This window comes from Bactrocera oleae, chromosome 3 (genome assembly GCF_042242935.1).
Source record: "Bactrocera oleae isolate idBacOlea1 chromosome 3, idBacOlea1, whole genome shotgun sequence".
Lineage (NCBI taxonomy): Eukaryota > Metazoa > Arthropoda > Insecta > Diptera > Tephritidae > Bactrocera > Bactrocera oleae.
This window is the reverse complement of record NC_091537.1, coordinates 18,458,052-18,474,037: the sequence shown is the minus strand read 5'-3', so window position 1 is coordinate 18,474,037 and position 15,986 is coordinate 18,458,052. Positions and strand designations below refer to the sequence as shown.

Sequence of the window (15,986 nt, the reverse complement as noted above, 5' to 3'; positions counted from 1 at the left end):
TATACTTATACGTTATACGTTAAGCTGTTATGTACATATACTTGTTTTATATTTTTGATCATAAAATCGTGTATTTGGGTTGATAAATAGTTATTTTACATTACATTACACAATTTTACAATACACTATGCCACCACAATCGACTTGATATTGAATCAACCCTTTTTTTCCAGAGATTGAAAGATACGAATTTCAAAATTGAGTTTACTGAAAATATCATTATCAATAAGAGTTCAGTACAGGAAGTTCCTAAACAAATAAAAGTATGGACTTTTCCTTGTATTTCAATAGTGTATAGAATTTTTTTGTCAAGATTATATAACAGAAGTTATAAAGTTTGAAAGTTTTAAAATATAAGCTTTTAGTTGGTTTTTTCGACGATCCGATTCTGACCTCATATAGAATCTGTCATATAAACTTGAGGAGTATTTTATAAAAGATAATGATAAGGTAGGAAGATGTAGATAAGGTCATAGACATGGCTAAATCAACGAAGTTCTTGCGTTTCTTGCTAGGTGTTATAAACTTCGTGGCAAACTTATTATACTCTGTTCAGGGTATAAATATATTTTGCTTGGTTGCCAACTCTTGGTTAATAACTCGTATCTTCCAATTTCTATTATTTTTACTACCGTCTTGGAAAAACCATAAAATTAAAATATATACATATAATCGATAAAACAGACTGAACCTATATTGTAGAGCTGGCTAAATCCAACTTAAGAACTAGTACCCCTGTTCTAACTCTGGTTTGCATACACCCACTGTATTAAATTTTGAAATTGTCGCAACTCTGTCAATGTAATTCCGATTTGCTTTTAAGTATACTAAAATGTAATTACTTTTTATTGATTTATGTGGCAACTGCATTCAAATATTATTTTCCTAACCAACTGCTAAAATTAAAATAAAGTTATCCTACTCCTAACTCTTGCTTACGTACACCCACGATGCTTAATTTCTAAATTGTGGCAACTCTATTAAATAGATATAATATTTTCTTATTTTTTTCTAATACAATTCCGATTTGCTTTTAAATATACTAAAATATAATTATTTTTAGTTGGTAACTTTTAACAAAAAATGTGGCAGATTTATATTAACATACTTTTCTTAACCTTCGGCGAAAATTTATAAAAAATAAAATATTTTATTTGTAATTATTTGGTTATAAAAATAGAATTGTTTAATTTTTTTTTTTTGTATACCAGAATATATTTATTTTTGGTTGGTTAAGTTTTACAAAAGCATGTCAAATCTATTAATTTTTTCTTTTAGTTATTTCAAAGTAAAAACCAACTTAAAACATACTAAAATATTGTTATTTTTATTATTTTTTTTATGGCAACTTTTCCAAAAATGTGGCAACTCTGTTAAAATATATTTATCCCTACCAACTGCAGTATATAATATATAATTAATTTTTTATTATATTTACTCTAGCAAATTTCAGAAAAGTGGCAACTCTGCCTAAAATATATTCATTTCACAATTTTTTTTTTTAATCAAAATTTATTTATCTAAATATTCTTACTGCTTTTAAAATAAATTTGCTCAAAATTTAAAATTCTAGCTGTTAAGTTTTTTTTTTTTAAATGTACACACATTTCCACTCTTAATAGAATTCAACCTTAAAATAGGGAACTCAGATTCATCGAAATGTAGCAGTAACCCATCCAAGGTCACTGTTGTGTGAGTCCGATATGCCAACTCCTCGCATATATGTAAACTATGTACAACACTTTAATATCTGTCTCTCTCTCTCCTCTCTCTGCCCTGCTGCGTGCGCATCGTAGCTTGTACAACGCTAACATGTTGCAATTAAGAGCGTAAACTCATTTTCAATTTTAGAAATTAAATTTCGCAAAGTTCCTGAACTTATTAGCTGTTTCCTGTTAATTTTATTTGCAATATTTACCTCAATGCCGGCGCTACTGTCGTACACTTGCCATTATTGCCATTGTCGAGTTTTTAATGCTACATACAGCTGTTACTGTTGTTGTTGCTGGCGATGATGTTGCTGCTGACGCTGCAGGATGTTGTTATGTTTATGTTCGCTTGTAGCAACTTGTTCCAGCTACTGTGCGCATATCAGTTGTTGCTGTTATTGTTGTTGTGACTCTTCCTTGACCGTCAGCTCGCGCTGGTAAAATTCATTTCCCCTTTAACGAGCGGGTCATCTTGCACAGTTGTGTGAATGGCTCTTCCTTTTCGATTGCGCATGCTCGAAGGTTATGTTGTTCGCATCTTGTTGCAATCTTAATGGAAATATAATCCGCGAGATCATCACTGTGCCATCCCATGCTAGGGATTTAGTTTCTCAGTTACAGCCAGAAAAGGGTCTTTCGTTGGCTCTTTTGGTCGTGTGAAGTTGCTATTTATCGCTTTTAGTTAGAGGGGATATTAAAGTATATAAATATGAATGGTAATAAAAAAGAATGTTACTATGTATGTCTGCATGTACATAAGTGTAAACTTGAGTTTAATATAGTAGAATGATGATTTCGAAATTCATTTCCGGATTTTAGCGAAACGTGCTGAAGATCAATGCCGGAAATAACAAAAAAAATATTGAAAATGATTGTGCATATTTTTCAGACATCAATTTAATCAATATATTATATATTATATATAGAATTTTAAGTACGAAAAATAAAATTTTCTACCGAAGTACCTCTAAACACTTAATTTTTTAGTATGGCTTTAACTAAGATTCGCGACAAATTGATAGGATCACTTCGTAGTCAGTGCAGTGTAAGCAAACGGGAAGTCCTTGAAAATGGTGACAATATTAAAAAAAAATGTATATCTAAATGAAAGTAGAAAAAACCGCTTTTTGGGACGTAGAAATATACCGTTAGATTTAATAAAAAGTGCATTTAAGTAAATAAGTGCACAATACATTAATACATTGCGACAAAATGATAAGGTCAGTCTTTCTTAAATAGCTGTTGATTAGTTTGCCCGATATTAATTTCGATGCAGAAAGCATTTTTATTTAAATTTGGAGTATTAGAAAAAGGAAATGGGTCGTGGTAAGTCGCTCTCTAGCTATGAACAAGGACAAATTTCGGCTTTGTATACTCAGAAAATAAGCATGAGAGAAATTGCTAAAAATTTGTGCAGATCTTTGTTCCTCTTGCAAAATTTTGTCAAAAACAGAGGAAATTTTAGGAAATTAAAAAGTACAGGTCGGCCAAAGATTCTAACTACGCGAGAAACTCGCGATATTTCACGAATGGCATCGAGGTCTATGAAATGAGCGGCAACAATTAAGAAAGCTTTGTCTACAAGCATCCATTGGGACAATTCTGAAATCACACATTGTACGATCTAAATTAAAAAAGTGCCGTATTTAACTAAAGCACACAAATAAAAGAGCAAGGAGTTCGCTAAAAGGAATATGAGGACCAATTGACATCAGGTAAACAATTTATAAATACATGTAGGTTTAATTTAATGCACATATTATTTTTCAGATAATTTTTTCCGTTGAGAAAAAAGTTAATCTTGATGGACCAGATGGTTTAAACTATTATTGGTGAGATTTACGTAAAGAATCAATGTGCTTTTCGAAGCGGAATTTTGGTGTAGGTTCGTTGATGGTGTAAGTCGCAACATTTGGCGACAAATTCGCTTTGACGTTCTGCAAAACCTTAAAAATTCCATGCCCAATAAATTTTATAAAACAATTGAAAATAATGGAAATTGCATAAATTAATAATAACTTAAAAATGTTACAATTGAAATAAAAATTTCGTTACCAAAATTACTGACCTTATATTTTTGTCGCAATGTATTGTGCACTTATTAAAATAAACGCGCTTTTTGGTAAATCTAACGGTATCTTTCCACGTCCCAAGACGGTTTTTTCTCTCTCATTTATGTACTTGTAGATATAAAATTTTTTTAATATGGTTACCATTTTCAAAAGATTGCCCTTTGCTTATACTGTACTAACTACGAAGTGACCTTATCATTTTGTCGCGCACCTTATAGTGTTCACATTTAATGCAACCCATTATTTGTACCTCATTTGCAACAAATATAAATCATGTACGGTTATACTAATAGTGCGTTTTTAAGATTTCATCGTAAATAAGTGCCTTTATCCTGCAATATGTACGGATTTATAGAATTCTTCATCACTCTTTTGATGTTTCCATCATTTTCCTGAAAGCTTCCTAGGCTACTTTGCCGTATTTTTTATTGGCTTCTTTTACTAAATTGATTATATCATCAATTGTATTGGCATTATGTTTTCAAGCACTTGGTATCCTCCCTGCTGTTGGTTCCAGTATTTTCGGTAAGGTCCGAGGAAGCACGATGCAATTTACCTTGTTTGAAGAGTACCTGTTCGTCTTCGGCTGTCGTTAGTTTCGTTAAAACCTCGGTATATCTAAGTAATATTTTAGTCGTATTTTAATTTGTAATAAATTGTTTATTGGCTGGTTTAAATTCCACTCCAAACTCTTTAACTTCTGGCGTACTCTGTTTTTACCACTACGAATTCATACTGTCTGAGCTGAGGCCTATGATATAAGAAAAACTAGGACACAATTCCAAAACCATCATTTATCTTGTATATAAAGGAGTGTCAAAACAAATTATAAAATATTTCTGGATTGATAACCCTCTTAAAAGTGGCAATAAGTCTGAGTTTTTTGAGTTTGTTTACCGAGGAATACTCATTTCGGGCTTCGACATCGAAGATAAATAGAGGTAGTACTTCTGTCTGTTATCTGCTGTTTCATTTTTCCTTTATCTCTCTCTCTCTCTTTCTCACTCTCTTTGGAGTGGCAGTTCTCGGGCTCTCTCACCCTCTCTCTTTTCCCCCTCTATTTTTCTCTCTTTCTATATCTCTATCTTTCACTCACCCCTACTCTTCCTTTTTCTCTATGAAATAAACTAAAACATTTCTGTTTTATACTAAGTAATTCTCCAATATAAATATATAATAATTTACACATTTCACAAAATTTAATAAAAAAAGAGGCAACTCATAACAATCTTGCTGTGGCAACACTGCCACGCACTATCTCCGCACTATCCATTCGATCATGCCTGTCGTCACCAGCGCCACCACCGCATGGCCATCGGTAAGTTACCAAGCCATAACAACCACAACCACCGCCACTGCCGCCACACCGTCGAGCATAAGCCACAATGCCGATCGCCAAGTATATCCATATAAATATATACATATTTATATATGTATGCATGTAAATACCACAAGCTGAACAAGATATATTGCCATCTTCGCTGCTTTGACAGTTGGCAGCTAACCATACCCGTACATAGAAATTATTGTAATTGTTTTTGTTGTTGCACTTGCATAAAGCTTCTGCTGCGACCACAAGTGCCACTGCGGTATGCCACTGCAGCTTCCGTGCTCTTCACTTGGAGCACCACTACTGCTGCTGCACTTGTTGTTGTTCTCTTTATTTTTGCCAAGTTGCTATGCAGCTGATACACTCGCTGTTGTTATTGACAGGCGTACTAGCCTTAACGTGTTCTGATTTAATGAATTACACGCTGATTGCCGCGATATGCAATCGTGTTGATGGCTTCTGTCCGTGCCGGACCACAGCCCATATTACGGTCCGTATGCATGTGTGCATGTATATATAATATGTATCTTGATCGTGTATTCTTGCAGTGTTGTTGTTACTTTTTTTACTCTCTGCAGCTGCAGTTGCGTCCTGCCAATTTTTGTTGTGGCATTTGACTTCTTAAATTATGTTGCTCCGATAATTTTATGGCCAAATGGAGGGTGGCTGCATATTTCTGCCCATTTTTGGCAGAGTAAGAGCTACCAAAATCGGCAAAAATGCATAATTTAAAATGCTCGATATGCATCTTTTGCTGGTCGTTGCAAGCAGGCCGGCTGCGGTGTGTGCAACGTGTGACGGAATGAAGTAAAATTAATTAAATTGTTGTATTAATTTATTTTCATACGGTTTTTATTCGCTTTAAATACTTTGGAGCTGGCTTGAAAAACAAAATGAATTAAATATTTTCTTTAACAAAAAACAGCAAAGAAACTCAACCGTTTCGGCTGATCTAATGCAGCGCTAATGAAAGCTGTCAAACTGTCAAATTGTCAAATTGATTGATCAGTGTGGAATGTGTTCAAAATGCATTATTCGCATTTCTTTTTTTGTGCTTTGCAATCAAAATGGGGATGTCAGTAATAAGTGCGCAAAAAATACTTACTTATTCCAAAATATTAATTAAACATTCTGTTCACTTCGAAATTAATTAGTTCTTTATACCGAAGTTAACAAATAAATAGTTTACAAAATATTGCTAATATAGTCATAAATGTTTCCATGTGTTTTTATGTATACTTCCATTAAATTAATAATGACATCGAACAATATATATATGTATACCTATAGGTTAGCGGCGCATACTACCATTCTCCAGTTGGGTTCGAACTCAGTTTCGGCTAACACATGATAGTCTACTACTAGCAGTTTACTCTCGAAAAGTAATGTCAAACATCCGAGCGCATTTTTGACAAATAAAAAGCGAGGTTCTTTTCACGGACATAGATCCGTTTGCTATAGGAAATTTCCCATTTCTATTAGTCCTACTCGCTGCTGATTTTTAAATCATAAACTATGTAAAAGTGTGAACTTTACCGGTTGTAGAAATTATAGCAATGTTCTTCTTATGAATGTTAAGTGTCTCATGACCTTGCCTCAGCTTCTCATTCGTCCTGATACGTAGATAAATATAAGAAAATAGCAATTGATTTGAAAAGCAATTAATAGTTTGCTCTCCATTTATTTACCATTTGTTTATTCATATTTAAAAGTTTTAAAAAACGTTTCTTGAAGTTATGCGTCTTTGGAAGGGAGAAAGAGAGGGTACAAGTCCCTGTCCTCGTCGTCACTATTTCTACCTTTGTAATCGGTTGCAAAATAAAATAAGGACAAAAATTCTTTATTAGTACAAATGTCATAAATATCATTATTGTATGAATCAAAAACACTAAACATAGCATTGTAGGTACTCAAAAATTAAGTTCCTTAAGACCCTTAAGACCCACTCAAATTCCTCTGTGAATACATTGTTATTTCACAAAAAGCAAGCCCTTTGCGTAGTGCCCCCATTGCAACATACATCCATACATACCAACATATTTGCATACCTTCATAGCCAACAGCTTCATCTGCGTTTTCATTAAAATAATTAAATACAAAACACGCCGTGAACTTTGACTGTAAGCCCGAAAGCAATGATTGAGTTGTTAGGTGCCAAGAAATTACGCAAAAAATAAAATAAATAAAAACATAAAATATAACGATATGCATACATACATACAGACATATATGCATATATATATATTTCATACGGTAAATACAAAATGCAAACCAGCAATCGGAGGAATGCCAATTCAGGAGCAAATGGAAAATTATTGCAGCCGCCAGACAGCACGGACAGACAGACAGACAAGTATACAGCCAGAAAGTGCGGCCTCAATAACGGTGGCACATTCCGACAGTAATTAAGAGCAGAGCTACTGTCTTACATGCGAGATGCAACGCTGCGACTACACTCTGGCGGCAGGGCAAAACTTACAAGAGTCAAGCGTGAATAGCAGACTGCTGCAGGCTGTGTGGAGAGCGCTATGCTGCGCCCCCGAGCTGAGTGCGGCACTAAGTGGGCTGTGCTGTTGTATAAATTTATTAAATTTATGCAACAAAATTTACGCATTTTTTCGCTGCTTAATTGTATGGCGATGTGTATAAGAACAGCAAAAAAATAAAAATAACTGGCGCATGCGCAGCTTGAATTGGTTGGCTAGTACACATGCGCATGCGCGTGTAATTTCCAATTATATTTTATAAAATATATTTTATTTCAAATTAACAACTTTTTTTTGGTTATTTTTGTTTTTGTTGTTAATACTTTTTTATGTTTTTACTCATTTTACATAAGCTCGGCACGGAAAGACTACTTAAATTGAACCCACTTTTTAATTTACTGTGCCTGCTTTAAGCAAATGTTATCTTTACAATTACATTTACAACAGCAACAACAACAGCAGTATTTCTGTGTTTTTTTTTTTGTATTTTTTTTTTTTTTTGAACAAGCTCATCCACCGCCACCGCCAACAACTCGACTTTTGGCACGCCACTCGCTGGTTGCTCGCTTCGCTGTTGACGACGGCCGCAACAACAGTTGTTTTGTAGTTGTTGTGCCAAAAGTGCAAATGCTGGGCAATTATCGCAACAAGTTAATTACCTTTACAGCTGCAACACTATGTCATAGCAGGCGTACAGACAGACAAGCCACCAAAAACAAAACAAAAATAGGAAACTAACTGAATTAAATAAATATGTATGTATGCTCAGTGAGTTCGACATAAAAGCCATGAATTGCATAAACATTAACCAAAAGCATCGACAGATGCCACAAGAGTTCCACGCGCGCCCACTGTCTGCTGTCAAGCGCTCTATTTGAATGTCTGCTACTGAATCGCTTTGCTGTTCGACGAAAATAGCATCGGGCGTGTGCCCATGCGTCATTGTGGTTTCTGAAATTCGCAAACTTTTACAGTGCAGCAATAATATTTTGTACCGTTTTCTATAGTATTAGAAACCTAATCGGTTCAAATATTTACTAAACAATAGTAATATATCATATATGTAAGAGTGTCCAAATGAAAATTTTGTATATTCATTTATATATTTCTCCATAGTGCCCAGGTGGATTATAGAACCCATTTCGGTTTCGATAATCCAGAGGTTTAAAATGAGTAGCCTATTGTTCTTCTGCATCCGGACCTAGTTTCGGGGATTTCGATTGTTGTTCCGAACTGGCAGAAGCATGGAAGTTTCTTCCTCACTGGTGATAAGGTTATAGCGCTGTTGCTCAATCGTCAGAGATTAGTTCTTAGAAAACGAAGGCGACCGGGTGAAAGTGAGGTTACCATTTGGGTCGGATAGGTTATGTTTTAGCATCAAAAGCCTCAAATGCCATTTTAAGTGTTAGTTAATGAATCTCCCAATAAAGTAACCAAATGTGGGGGATGCTGGCATAGGGAAACTTCTATATTTAGCATTTCCAAACAAAGCTTCAATAAATCAGCGATTATGTATTAAATTAAAAACTAACGGTATAACTGATTAATCTGGCATCAATTTAATAATACTAAGACTTGGAATGAATTCAAAGCGGGGATACTATGCTATATACAGATTTGTATAACATTATTATTAATTATTAGCAATCACAGACGCCATTGTTTTCCATTTCTTTATATTTCAGTTTATGTATAATACAACCAAATAATTTAAAGAATGATTTTCAGAAATATAAAGCGAAGGTTGCTATCTACGTTTTCGAGTACCGGCTTCAGTGCTCATCCGCAATGCAAAATCTTGTTATAGTATCCATTAAAAGTATGCCAGCAACTATAAATAACTAGTCTTATGTATTTGGGGTTTATCTAAGTGACTTCCCTTATATTATACTTCTATTAAAAGCACAGATAGCAAAAAAGCAACCAACGCTTTAAGTAGGTTAGCGGTTATCGGATTCAAAAGATATATCACAAAAAAATATTCCAGGAAGAAAACGGATGCTTTTGATTATTTTTAAAAGCTGTTACAATAGTTGTATTATTAAGTCCTTTTTCGGAGACTCACTATTACCGAGGAATGAGTTCTAAATCTAACCTCGTTATAGTGTTAAAAGATAATGTCGTACAAATTCTTCTCTATTAGATCAATAATTCCTAAAATAATAATGTAACACATTTGCCAACACAAGTAGTGTATAAATATATATATATGTGAAAGTAAACAAATATATATTTCGTTGCAGTCAAAGCTCCACCTGTCCAAGCTTTATTAAGCAATTATATTTGAATGTCTTAAAGTAGTTTCCCCAAGTTATGTATATTTCTGCCTAGAAACTATTGAACGTAACTAGCAGCTCATCAACATTGTCTATCCATATCTAAGACCAGCTTAAATCCAAGAGAAAATCAGTACATCTAACTGCCAAATATCACACTCGAGCATATTTCTAATCTGCAGAGAAAATTTAAACAAATTATTGTTTAGTATCTAAATAACAGTTGATAATGATCTCGTAAGTAGTTTAGTAAAAAGAAATAAATTAGTAGCATTGCATTGAAAGTTTTATTTAGCGTAGTCATAAAGATCCGATTTAGGTCAAATATGCAACGTTTTGTTCCACAACTTGTTGACATTTTAAAGATTATTTCATCATGTTTCTCTCATAAAAATATTCGCCCTTATTGACTGAGACAGTCGAGCGCCGCAGACAGGAATAGGTAGTAATCAATTAATGCCAAGCCCGAACTATACGAGTAAAGTAGATATACATTATACCTCCTAATCAAGCTCCCGGAGCTTTTAGCGAGTCAGTATCGATGTGTGTGGCCTGGAGTTGTCCTTATGTAACACAATGCCTTTTCTATAGACCAAAGCTTACAGTGTCTGGGCGATTGCTTCCTTCAGTCCCAATTCAGTTCAATTGTTGACAGTACACGTCTACATTATGAGTTTGGCCGTGAAAGAGTAGCTCTTAATAGATGATACCCTGCCAATTATACCAAACACATAACAAAACCTTTCTGGTTGTCAATCCATGATCGATTTCGCTTGACATTGTCATTAGTAGCTCACTTTTTATAACCAATAACAATACGCCTTAGAATTTGATCGATTTTTTTCCGATTCAGAAGCGATTCGCAGATAAAAATTCGGTCCAAGAGGTTTTATTAACTCGTGTGACACCTATACATCAAAATTGGCTTGCATTTTCGCCTTTACTGAGAAAAAACTGTAAACTATGAGTACAGCTAGTTCCAATTTTGCAACTACAGAAATATTTATAGTCAAAGTAATATTTCCTTAATGCTATGCTGAAATTGCATCACTGTCCAGGTCCCTAGACACAATCGTAATTGCGTTAATTTAATATATGCTATGGTCAGTTACCAAATCGGCAGTGATCTATGCTACCAACAACTAAAGTCTACATGCTTATATACTATAATCGTATACTCCCGCCAGTCAACTATAAAAACTACGCCAGCACAGGCACGGCGAATTGAATGCTGACATTTTCCGCCTTCCAGCCATTTTAGCAGGAATTTCATTTAATGCTTTTGGTATTTTCCGCACGCATCTTTAATTTTCCCTTAAAATAGCAAAGGGAGAAATGTCCTTATTTGGTGGGAGAGTGAAAGAGCGACAAAAAATGCAACAAAAACACGCAAAAAAGCAGCGCAATTGATCACTGCTGAAGCACAGCAAGTAAAGGCAGTAAATATATGCGTAAATATACAAAAGGCGCAAACAGCAGCTGCGCATGCGTAAACCGCGCACTGCACTCGAAATTGCAAGCACTTGTGCCGCGCTGCAACAATGCCTCTGCACCTGTATGTATTTATGTATGCATGTGTGTGTTTGTGTAATGCGTATTTATTTGCGCACTTACGTATGCAATTGGCAAGCGTGACCAATGCCGCGAATTCGCTTGTAAAGTGCATTGCGCGCACCAAGTGCCTCGCAACAAATTAGTTGATGCCTCCTCACTTGTCATGAATTAGTGAACTAATTAAGTTGTTGGACCAATACCATGCAACGCTGCGCGTCAGTAAATAGCCTAGATGCTGCGCGGCAGCTACAACGCGCACGCTTACAAACTAGAGTACAAGACGGGAGAGCATAGCAGCGCATATGTCCACTTAGGCATCAATAAGGCGATTGGATTTTCAATTAAGTTGTAACTATGTTATGTCCACACGTTTCCGTTGAAACCCAACTTATTTATGGTGATGAGTTCTATTGCGCATTACGCATGCGCATAACCTCACTGCGCTATCAACATGTGCCTGCCGGACATTAATGCACGTGCATGAAAAATTCAGGCTTAATTTTGCTACCATAAAACTGCAGAAGCTTATAAGTACACAAGTATGTCACTAATGCACTCAAGTATTTGCTTTCATTTCTATTTGCAGATTTTCGGAAAAGGAACCCCTAGGACAAAAGCAAAAAAAATCAGAAAGTGATTTGTTTGACCGCAGCTTAAACGCGAATATTTAACACAGAAAAAATAATAATATCCTCAAAACGAGTTTTGAAACCTTTGCAGCAAAATTTGCGAGATCCATTTCTTAACACTTTAAATTTTTTTGCCACGCCCCGTTACGCCCGCTTACATTATCAACATTGCGCCCATTTGGATTATGGGCATATCCGAGGACGTCAAGCTGGACGACCTACCGCAAGAAGCCAAATTAGCACATCAGGATGCCATGCCTGACCGTTCGGCCTCGTGCATTGTGACGACCGGTGTTAGCGGCGGCACGAATAGTCCCATTTCGGATACGAATAGCGATGGCGATTTGGACGATTATGCGCCGAAACGTAAACAGCGTCGCTATCGCACCACATTCACCAGCTTTCAATTGGAAGAGTTGGAGAAGGCCTTCTCGCGCACACACTACCCCGATGTTTTTACCAGGTGAGTAAGCGTACAGAAATATAAATGATTTTAGATTTAATGATTATAATTATTTTTGGTTTGAAATATTTTGGTTGAATTTTTTTGTTTTAAAATTTTTTTTGTTTTATTATTTTAATTTTATTTTTTTTACTATGTTTGCTGTATTAAGTAAAATATATTTTGCATTGTCTTCCTAATTAGTTGAGTTTTGCCGTTTAGAAATTATTTCGAGTCATTGCGAAACTTAAGTGATCCAAATATGGCATCACTTAAATATGGCAATCGTAGAAATTTTCGTTGCTTTGAATTAATTAATTCATATTTGCTTAATGGAATTGTGACAATTCAAAACCAGTTCTTAACAAACGGCTAATTGCTAAAAAATATTAACCGATTAACGACGGCAATTAGTGAAATATTGTAATGAAACCGCAGAGAGAATCAGGCTGGTCTAGTCATTAGAATAAAAAACCGTTTGGTCAAGTGAAAGCACTTAGGGAGTGTATGTGATTATTGAAAAGGTCGAAAGTGAGCTCACAGAAGTGCAGCTTCGGATTTTAAACAGAATGACTCACATCACCAAGCTCCAGCTTTCTTTTCCCTGCCATCATAACTGCGAGGCACTTGTGGGTGGAAAGAACCCGCTAGAGGAAAGGAATAGTGAGCTACTTCATGAATGAGTCAAGGCTTGGGGAGAAACTTAGTGAAGGCGTCTACTGTCGGCAGATATTCATCAATTCAAGCTTACTGACTATTGCAGCCCTTAGAGTAGCCTCGAACTCAATGACCGTGGGCTCTGGTTACAGAATGCCTCAAACCTCACTATAACGTCAGTTGCTACCTCTGATGAGCTACTGTCGGTGGAGTGGGAAGAATCGAAACTGCGCTGTCTTCTTGCTAGTTACTATTGGGCAACTAGGCCTTGGGCTGGCAGCATGGCGAGCGTTTGTCAACTAGCGGTACCTGTGCGGACGCAAGATCCTTCTGGCTGAAAGTATAACGCAGCTTAAAATTCTTACCGGAATCCACTTGATGAAGCTACTTGAGGAAAGAGGAGACAGTAACAGCTTAACACCTTCTTCTGAATTGCACACTGTAAAACATCCAGCTGAGCTTGCGGGAACAGAAGTTAAACGGCTACGCATATTTGTCTTGAGTACAGTGCGCTTTGTCGATTCTCAGTTCTTTTTCCAGCTTCATAGTCAGTGTAAATTTAGATAACACAAAATATTTTAATGAGAGAAAAAAGTACTGCTGATACAAAAAAGAATGCTTGACGAATGTTATAAAGCTTTGCTTCAGACATAGTAACCAAAAATAAATGGTTTTATATACTCAGTGCAAAGAGCAGTTACCATCGTTAGTACAAAAGAGGCCAATAAAAATACCTGGGAATGTTTTTAGATGACCATAACATAGAGAGCGGGATAGTAACACTAAGACTATATCAAGGGAATCATTTGAGCGTATTGTTAATGAATGTTTGACTAAACAAAAAGTCTGTGCAAATTTGGTGCCGCGTAAGCTCACTAACAAGTCTTTCACAAAGTGTAAAAATTAAATAAGACTGTTCAGATGGTATCAGTAGGGTTTCAAATTGCTTAAGCATCGACAGTATCCCAAAATCCTGAATTCCTGCAACATTTTACTAACCTCAGACTTCGAGAAAATAATTTCATTTATTCTTTTCAACCGAGCTGGAGGTTATAGTGTTAGAAGCAGCCATAACTCCACCGCCCAAGTGAACCAATATATGTATATATACTCTTACCCTCGGCACATTTTGCGGGCTTTCTCCCTCTCTCATGCACTGGTGCTCCACAACTACAAGTATTGTAGGACCAATTCTGCTCTACGGTGCAGTAGGATGGTAGCTGGCAGGCGTACTGATATCCATCTGCCGGAAGCCAATGGAAAATAACCACTCAAATGGAGTTTCTTGAAACAGTGCTAAGCCCGCCACCTATAGACCTCTTCGCTGAAAGTTGCGCGAAAAAATAGCGAGGCGAGTACTGGCTGCAGGAGAATTTTTCACCGACTACATGATTTCACTTTTCAACTGAAAAAAAAAGGTTCGTAGTAAACGTGGAAAAAGATGGTAAAAGTATGTTAGCTGGGAAGCACTGCAGCAGTGGAGAGTGTCACCAAGAACTAACCCCGTTGGGGACGTTGGGAATGAGATAGTGGCCGCGATTGCCAGGTGTTATGTACAGCTGGCATCCAATAACGTCACCAACATTGGTAAACTTATGAAGAGATTAAAATTCGATGGAATGATCGATCAGGACGCAAAACTGCAAAGCGGCAAATCGAAAACACACAAAGTTCCTGCTCAATCTCGATAGAAGAGACTGTAGAAACATACTCAATGGTCATATTCTAGTGGCGGCACAAGCCTGCAGAATGGGGTTGACAGATCGAAATGATTGCAGGAAGCTTCAAGAGCAATACACCAGGGAAACAATGGAGCATTTCTTGTGCACTTGTCCCGCACTAGCAAGGCAATGCTATATTTGGGTATGAAACACTGGAAGAGGTGTCGTTAGTGAGGCCGCAAAACCTATTAAATTTTAGTTAACATCCTAAAAGACGACTATTTCTCATAAATTACATAACGGCACTTCATCTGGCTTTACTAAGCACCAAAACTGGTCTATGCGTGGCTCACAAGCCGACCAGACTAATCTAACCTATTTACTCTCACGTGCTTCATTAAATATATAAAAAATATCAATACGCAGTAATAAAAAAAATTTCACACATAACTAACGTAGTGTCTTAATAATTAAGGAACTTAAAATAAAATTTAATTAAAAATTAGGGGAATTCCAAAAACAAACATATAACGTGATGTTTCTTCATGACAAAATTAAAAGTGATAAGTGAAAATTTGAAAACATGCACCGTAAACATAATCAGGTGAATTTAAATGCATTGAAATGTCACTTCTATGTTTGCTGTTTAATTTCTCTTGGTTTTATTTTGGTTTTCGGTTTGAAATTCATGCTCGTTTTGACCCATTTCACGATTACAAGCGTCCAAGTCCATGTTAACACATTAAAGTGGCACTAAAAACTTTATCATCACGTAACAACCAAATGATGATAATACAATATATAACAAAAAATTAAAATCAAACAAGAACAACAACAATAAAAAACACACACATATGGTAAAACAAGAATTTAAAAGAAAAGAAGGGGAAAATACAAGCAGCTAAAAGCTGTAAAATCTCAGCGTTAATAAGATAATCTGCGTGCGATTAGCATCAACGATCAGTTGACTTTATCCAACACTCGGCTTCCACCAAACAAAACCAAAAAAGATAAATTAATTAAAACAACACCGAAATTAAAACGGTTTTAAAATATTTCAATTTCATGCCTTCCTACACATTTCATTAAGAAATCGTTCGAGTCGTGCGTTCCAAAAAAAAACCATGTTCTCTAAATTAAGTATGAAAACGATTTAACAGCCAAACAAAA

The 15,986-nt window shown here is 35.7% G+C and overlaps 1 protein-coding gene across 3 annotated transcripts in view; it reads left to right on the top strand.

The window, feature by feature from the left end:
- The window catches only part of al (aristaless related homeobox), a 93,825-nt gene that overhangs the window by 52,569 nt on the left and 25,270 nt on the right, over positions 1-15,986 (top strand). For all 3 annotated transcript variants that reach the window (XM_014247654.3, XM_070106185.1, XM_070106186.1), the window contains exon 3: positions 12,014-12,519. In XM_014247654.3, the coding sequence (XP_014103129.2) occupies positions 12,242-12,519 (278 nt within the window). In that variant the 5' untranslated portion in view covers positions 12,014-12,241. The remainder of the gene's footprint in view (positions 1-12,013; positions 12,520-15,986) is intronic.